At 31.9% G+C, this 8,580-nt stretch overlaps 1 protein-coding gene across 4 annotated transcripts in view; it reads right to left on the bottom strand.

Moving 5' to 3' along the window:
• LOC108738044 (synaptotagmin 1) overlaps window positions 1-8,580 on the bottom strand; it is a 47,004-nt gene that overhangs the window by 33,130 nt on the left and 5,294 nt on the right. For 2 of the 4 annotated variants that reach the window (XM_025976146.1, XM_025976145.1), the window contains exons 2-5: window positions 7,858-8,095; window positions 5,758-5,865; window positions 5,437-5,579; window positions 480-575 (exon numbers count right to left, since the gene is read on the bottom strand). In XM_025976146.1, the coding sequence (XP_025831931.1) occupies window positions 480-575; window positions 5,437-5,579; window positions 5,758-5,865; window positions 7,858-8,083 (573 nt within the window). In that variant the 5' untranslated portion in view covers window positions 8,084-8,095. Of the gene's footprint in view, window positions 1-479; window positions 576-5,436; window positions 5,580-5,757; window positions 5,866-7,857; window positions 8,177-8,580 lie in introns of those variants that run through there. The other 2 variants (XM_025976147.1, XM_018471261.1) reach the window with 2 other exon arrangements.

Below are 8,580 nucleotides of genomic sequence, written 5' to 3' on the forward strand. Positions count from 1 at the left end.
GATCAGTTTTTTGCCAGCAAAGACCAAAAATTTTATGAGCGTGGAATTATGCTACTACCAGAAAGATGGCAAAAGGTGTTGGACCAGAACGGTCAATATATAATTTAATAAAGTATTTGTTTATTATAAGAAAACTGTCTTTCATTTCCACAAAAAAAAAACGAAATGACTTTCCGAACAACCCTATAACAATGGATATTCCATTGATTATTTATTTAATACTTTTATGATATTGCTATTCCTGAAATAATATAATTCCAATAAATAATTATTTGGTAAAAATTGCTTACTTTTGTTGCGAATGATTGTGTTACATTTCATTAAATAGAATGTTTCTGATAATGTTTTATTATACTTATTTTGTATATGTATAATGTTCGAACAAGGGCAGGTGTAATTTGGTCGAATTTTTTAAAAGAACTACGGAAATACTTACGGGATCATCCTTTTTTTAAGCAGTAGTGTATGAATGTACATACCTTGTATTGTAACTTTCCTAATTTCTGTACTTCTGGTTTTTCCCCTTCATCTGGTTCTTCAGCATTTTCTGTTAATTCTTCCATATCGGGCTGAACCTGCATTGTCAAATACATCACTTGCTTATATATTTTTTACAGCATGAAAAGCTATGTTTTAATTAAATCTAAATTAACCTGGAACTTCAACGCATACTTTTCATGAATCTAGTGGTGCTGATTTTATAAAAAAAAGGGGGTGTGTGTCATTACATATAGCTGAAGTGAATACTCCTTACACCAATTAGTTGAATAACATAGAAGAGCAGTGAGGAAAAGAATAATTGTGACCAAATGCTAATAACACTAAGAATTTTCATATGACCATGTTTGACAAAATATCTTATTGAGACATTTGAAAGAATTTTCCACGATAGTAATAATAATATTAAAAGTATTTATTATATTAAAGTGAATTAACATTTTGAATTAATTTTTACTACTACATATAATCTCAATTAATTCAAAAAATTAATTTACTATTAACCTACCTATTATGAAATTAACCTTACAAAATTCGTCTAAATGTCTCAAAATTACTAATAGTTATATATAGATTCGACATTTTGTGACAGTAAGTCGTTGTTGATTCTGTCACCACTTAGAGGTAAAGCAATGACGCACAAAGTCAGGGACCCGGGTTCAATTCCCGGCGATAGCGAGGCACAAGCAACAATTTTTCTTAATTCATTTGGGGTAATCTGTAGTTGTAAAAATAAATTCAAAAATTATTCACTTTAACGTTTTAAAACATTTTATTGTCTGTAGGAATGAAGATTTGGATAATCTTTTTAGTGTGCTAAAGGTCTGCATAAATCGGTATTCGGTAACAATAATGCTTTTCCTGTGATTTGAAGAGAAATAACTTATGATTATCAGACAGCTTAGTTTTAAAACTTCATAATCAAATACAAAAACTGGATGTTGCTATTAGGCATTGACGGATTAAACATTTTTTTTTATGGATATACTTTTAATCGCTCCTAAACTAAATTTATTTAAGGGTGGAATAGATTTTGCCGTTTTTATATTTTAGTAAAATCGATAACCATATCAAAAATTAGTATCTACCTACGTGTAAAATATATTATTTAAATCGCATGAAGCATCTTCGAGTTGTTAAAAGAAAAAAAGCAATTTTTAGAATTGTTGTCGGAAATCATCGATATAGGAAACACTTTTTGACAAGATGCTGGAACGGTGAACAGAACTCTCCGTACCCAGCCCTCTTGGAAAGTAGTGGGTCAGTAATCGTTTAAAAAGTTTAACATGCTCTTGTCTGCTGTGGTATAAGAAGTATTCAGTTCAAAAAGCCAAGTGAACTCTATATATTATTTACAAGGACTACTAGTATGATACTACTTTTTGGAAATAGGTAATAGAAGTACCTAACATACTCTTTTCCTTTTTGCGAAATAAACCTGCAATTTACTTACAAAAACTTTTCGTTACTACAAATATGCGCATGTATTGATTACCATGCTAAACAATTTATCATGCATTTTTTCAAATCCCACATCATAGTCTAATAACAACAGATTTCAACGTCGTTTCTAAGCAGGCGGACAGCTCACTACGAACAGCGTGAAATAGATTATAGAGATAGTGCTCAAAAATTTAAAGAAATATAGATAATTGAAATATCGAAGGACAGACATGTGAGCTGAAATAAAAGGGGTGGCCGACAGGGGTGAAGTAGTCAAAAATAAAAAAAAATGGTATATCTTAATCGGTTTTTATTACTTCGGAACGACTGTCTGACAGAAGTTGTATGCTCTTGAAGCAAAATATGACCTTCATCTTTACCTTCGAGGTCTATTAGTCAAAAATTCTTTTGAAAATGGGGGTGAGTATTTTTGACCTCTGTGCTGGAAAAAGTGGTTTTAATATTCGGAAATATCCTTAAAGCCAAGGCCAGATTTAAATAAGGGCATTTGGGCTCTGCACCCAGTGCCGAATAAAATAGGGGTTCCACAAAGCTATTACCGCAACAAGTTTTTTCTCTTTATCCTATTTCATTATATTCTTATTTTATTTCCTACTTGTCCTCATACTCTATCCTCAAATTGATTTTACACTTATCTTATCTTATCTAAATAATGGTAATAGGCAGATAAATGGAAAGAATATCGAGAGAACTTATACGTAGCCCAAGAGTTAGGAGATGCACTAGAGAAGGAAGATTGTTTGGAAATAGGTGAGCTAGGATATCCCATAATGAGAGAAGAGTTTGATTTAGCATTAAAAAGTTTAAGGAATAATAAGGCACTAGGTATAGATGGGATACAGGCGGTTATAGAACTTGAGAGACACCATTAAAGACATAAAACTTTCGGGATAGACATACAGTGGCAAAAGATTAGTATGCTTAAATTTGCAGATGATATAGTAGTATTAGCATCTAGTAAGGGGGAGCTAGAGATAACCCGAAATACAATGGAAACGGTATTGACAAAACAGTATTGCATTAAAATAAATAAAAAAGGGTTGTCGGACATTCGATATGAACGAAGTTCTTTTCGCTATATGTGATGAATTAAAAAATAGGAAGCACAATGATGGAAGAGTAATAAAATTGCATGTAATATTTTTTTTGAGTTTTTGCTTATAAAGTTAAGAAAATAAATATTTTATTATTTATCATTAAANAATAAAAATATAAACAAATTATAAATTAATCAGTTATTTATCACATTCAATCTTAGTAATTATTGGTTTGTGATAACTGAAATATTTATTTATAGTGGTATTGTTTTGGTTGTATATTGTACTGAATCTCTATTAATTGTTAAGTTAAATTCATCTAAACAAAATTCTAGGAATACCTCCGATTTTTTTGTAGAAAATTTGATGTTAAAATCGCTAGCCAGAATAATTGGAATTGGAATTCCTATCCATAATTGGTTCAATTCCTCGGTGCAAAGTACACGATCGTCCCTCTATCTTTTTCTAATCTGCGCATGGCTGTAACAGCAAAATGTCGTACGTGTCGGACAAATTTGTGTTTTACACACATCCGTAAACATGCGTTAAGAAGTGGCTGGTTTTAGGTATTTAGGAAGTCAGTTGAGTAGCAGGCATATAAAACAGTGGATAGTTTGTTAAAAGTGTATGTCTGGAGCATGGCGTAAAACGTAGAAGGTTAAGCGTTCGAAATGTGGTGTTACAGACGAATGATGAGGATACTATGGATACAGATGCTTTGAAACGAGGAGGTATTAGATAGAATGGGAAGGCAGATAGAGCTATGGAAATCAATAAGAAATGGACAAGACAGGTTGGCAGGACAGCTTTTCAGGCAAAAAGGGCTAGTTAGAGACAAATTACAAATATAATAGTTAGGTATGTGGGATGTTGTAGTTTTAGGGAAATGTGAATATATATATATTAGCAAAGGATAGGAAAGAGTGGAGGTGTGTGTCCAACCAGTGTTAGGACTAAGAACTCTATGATAATGAAGTAAAGTTCTATCAGCTTTTCTACATTTATCCAAAGTAAGGCTATGGAATACAGAAAGAAACAAATCCGAGAAAAACCGATAAAACAAATTGGAAAATTTTGGGAATATCTACATTGGAACAGCCGGCGCCCCATTATACTTTTTTCCGGCGAAAACAGAGCAGAAAAATTTGAAACCGTTTTTTATCTGAAAATCACAAAAACCTTTGAAATTATGTACAGTAATTTGTACACTTTTCGTAAATCACCTTATTTGTTTCCATCAGGGGCCTGATTATTAAATTCAGCGCTGCTTGAAGTTCATTTTCTTTTAATTTTCCATATTCCAAATGGCGTTTTTTTTTTTAATTTTATGTCTACTTCACCCTAGTTCGGCCATTTTGTTCCAATCCACCCATTAACCTTTCGACAAACGATTTGAGCACTACTTCGATTACGTTATTTAAAATAAAATAGGGAACTTTCAATCTCTGCATGTACTTCTTATTACTAGTAGGTTCTCCGTTTGCTTAGAAACGTAACACCCTCCATTATGCTAAGTAAAATTTGTCGATAATCCGGATTACGTTGAAATCTTGTATTCAGTTCTCCGATCATATTAGTAGAATGAACGGAGAAATAACGAATTTAAGTTTCAATTTTAAATTAACTTAAAAATGCACATGCATGCAAGTACACTAAGGACGTATTTTTAATTATCAGCGTTAGTTGTAGTAGGTGGATGAATTCACAGCAGAGAATTAAGGGATAAACTACCAACGATAAATTTTACGTGACTGCAAGACAAAATGCTTTTGATAATGAAAAAAGCGACTTTTCTGTTGGTCGCCACCATTTATAATACACTTGATTTACAATGTGATCATTAGAGGCTTTATTGTTTTCACGAATCTGTTTTGGTTGATTATTTATTTCTTCTTTAAAAAGCAATAGATGGCAACCAACTGCATGCCAAAGAACTAGAATATAATATTAAGAAGTATTTATAAGGATTAGCTATATATAGGAACTGCTATAGTTTCACTTTATAGAACGGTTTTTGTTTTTCATATTTCCAACGCATATTGTTCATAGGTAATTTTTGTATATTAAATTATTGTAAACTAGTTGTTACCATATATATGTTGAACACCACATAAAACACATTATTTTTGCAAAACCTGCTAAACGGCACTATATTTAACAATATATAATATAAATTTCAAAATTTAAATTTTAAGTGAAAATATTAGAGAAGTTTTCGTTTCTCTTAAATGTGTTGACGCTGGTATTTTTATTTCAAAAAAAAAGTTTTTTATTTTAAATTTTAACTCTAAGTGCAATCAATTACTCCGAAACCTACGTGATACATATAATGGCATTTGTGTAGGTACAAATTGTGAATAATTTGTAAAACTAGTGTCGTTGATAGCAGGTTTTTGTATCTGTGTATGTGACAACAATTCTGGGAAGTGAAACTAACTTTTTCTTTGTATGACGATCCTAAAAGCTGTACCGATTTTAGGTCCACACCCTTCATGCCCTTCTTCCCATCTTTGGCCCTTCGTTTTCGGAAGCATCTTCTGATACAGCAGAAGCAGATTCCCAGAATTAAAATTGCCAAAACTAAATAAGTAATAATAAAAGAATAAATTTTATTCGAAAACATCTTCGTATCTTTAAAATTTTTAATGCTATTCGATCTAGTATATTAATAAGTAAATGCAATTTTCATAAGCCTTTGATTAATTAATTCAGTCGCTAGGTGAAATTAACTGAAAATGTTAGTTTACGCTTTACTTACCTATTAATATGCATATTATTACCGTAGGTGGTACACCGGACTTTTTGGATATATCTTCTACAGTATTTGTGACAACATTGACAACCTCCTTCTTCACTGACGTTTCAGCTAGAGATATAAAAGTAATGATAGTATATTAGCCGAAAAATCTTAACTAAACATGTTGTATATTAATGATCAGCAAAGCAAGACTAAGATCAAGATTGTCGTAATTTTGGTATTGATCTTCGTCTTATTCGGTCTTGGCCTTACTGATATCGTCTCGGTCTCGGTCTTGATCTTGCATGTTAAGTATTAGTCTTATGCATTTAATCTGCTTTTAAAGCTTTTTTTTTAATAATTCTTCTAAGCACAAATTTTCTATTTATAGTACAGTTAAATGAGGGAAATGACTGAAGAGTACCTTGTAGTGGAGAATACGATTGAAACACGGGTCATTCTATCGGAAACTGAAAATTATTTGCCCCGTATAGGGGGCGGGGGGAAATCCGCAAAAACAATTGCAAATTCGATTACCTCGCGAAATATGAATGATATGGAAAAAAGTTTCAATAAAAGTTTTTCACAATTCCAGTTTGCAAAAAAAAAATATTGATGGCTTTTTTCATATCTCTCATAGAACAAAAGTTCTGCGCGCCCAATGGCAAAGAGGCCTCAAAATTTGCGGAAATTTTTAAAAAATTCAAAATAATTATGAAAAATTTAAAATTGATAATTTAATCGATTCGTAACATATCTTTTATATTTCGCGAGATAATTGAATTTGCAATTGTTTTTGCGGATTTTCTCCACTCCTATGCCAGGCAAATAATTTTCATTAACATATTCGTGTTCCTCATAAAATTTCCGATAAAATGACCCGTGTTTCAATCATTTTCTCCATTATAAGATACTATTCAGTCATTTCCCTCATTTGACTGGACTAACAGTCGTCAGTGTTAGGTCCTTCGTTTATTAGAATGACAATTACAGTTATAATCATTATAGGGTCGTCAGCCCTAAGACAGCATAGCCACGCACCTCCACTAACTATTAGCCTTTCATGCCTACGAGGATGTCCTACCAACCTATCTCCTACTCTTTCCAATACCTCATCATTTTTAATGTTCTCTATCCACGGTATCCTCATCATTCGCCTGTAACAGAAGATTTCGAACAATTGTAAACTTTTTTCACTTACAGTAATAAGTAACCGTAGACATTACAGTCTGTAATTNTTTTTTCAATATCTTTCATATTTCGCGAGATAATCGAATTTGCAATTGCTTTTGCGGATTTTCTCCCCCCCCCTATGCCGGGCAAATAATTTTCATTTACATATTCGCGTTCCTCATGAAATTTCCGATAAAATGACTCGTGTTTCAATCATTTTCTCTACTATAAGGTACTCTTCAGCCATTTCCCTCAGTTGACTGGAATATTACTGATACAATAATTGTCTTAAATGCTGAATTTTTTTGTCATACATGTGAACTTGTCATGAAAATAGTGTCAATAGTTGTGAGAATTATGAAACTTCTTCTTCCTTCAATACATAAACTGACTGTTTCCCCAACGCATAAATTGAGCTTTTAGAGAACAAAATAGTAGCACGTACTTGAAAGAAGTAAAAAATATCGAAAAAAGTATTTTGCTATATTTCAACTGTGTGTTATCCGGACATAGGAACAAAGAACACTTACTCCGAGGGTATTCTTGTAGGTCCCTTTTTTCAAACACTGTTAAAGTTTCTTTTTTTTTATATTTAGTGTTAAAATCCAGTAAAGCAAACCGACAATTACAAATACTAAAATTACTAACACGAAAAGAATATATTACAGTTGCTTACAGTTTAACTAAAAAATCCACCGGAAGTACAATATTTTTCGTTTAGTCATTCGTATTTGGTCTTGGTCTTACATATTCGGTCTTAGTTTTAGTCTTGGTCTTGTTCGTTCGACCTTAATCTTGGTTTTGCTAGTATAATGACAGTCTTGGTTTTGCATTTGCTCAAGACGAAGACTAAGACTACAAAACCAAGACCAATTTTGTTCATCACTATTGTAGATGCCTTACAGATTAATTAAAGTACAAAATTAATAATTTTTGATTTTTCCTTACATGTTGTTGCAGCTTCGGTTGTAGATAAAACCGTTGTGGTTTTTTCCTGTGTAAAAGGAATGCTTTTTTCGATTTCTTCCTTTGATGTGAGAGGTTTCTCAAGGGGCTTTTCATTTCCAGCTTCCGTCGCAATTTCTCCAAAACTTAGGGTGGTTGTCAGAGGTTCGCTGATCGTTTCTTCGACCTTCGCTTGTCTTTTCCAAATGTTAAAACTTGGTGGGGCCATTTTACCCAATAACTAAAAAAGAAAGAGTACGACACACTACGTTACGCTTGTGGATAATAGCGACAATATTAGGATTATTATGGCGAATAAACCAAGTAAATATGTAATGTTGACGACGGAAATGAATGCGTAAATTGCTGATAAACGTTATCGTTTGTTATTATGTATTGTTTGAATGTTTTATGGAACAGTTCAAAATTGTTGAGGAGATGAGTACATCGTCTATAAGTATAATTAGATAGTAATAAAATAGCGTTCATATTTCAGGATGGGTATAGTATGATCTCGTTTTAAATAAATAAATATTAAGCAATTTTTTAATTTCGCTCATGGTATTTGAGGATCTTCACGGGTTGGGAATATATCAATTGTTAAGAAGAAAATGTATAAAATTATGAATATATTACAGTTATTATAGGTCAAACATCAAATTTCTTCATCTTCATTTTAGACTTGTTAACAATACGTATATATGTTAATTATTTAAATTATATATA

The sequence above is a fragment of the Agrilus planipennis genome, unplaced genomic scaffold, assembly GCF_000699045.2.
Source record: "Agrilus planipennis isolate EAB-ADULT unplaced genomic scaffold, Apla_2.0 scaffold189, whole genome shotgun sequence".
NCBI classification, from domain to species: domain Eukaryota; kingdom Metazoa; phylum Arthropoda; class Insecta; order Coleoptera; family Buprestidae; genus Agrilus; species Agrilus planipennis.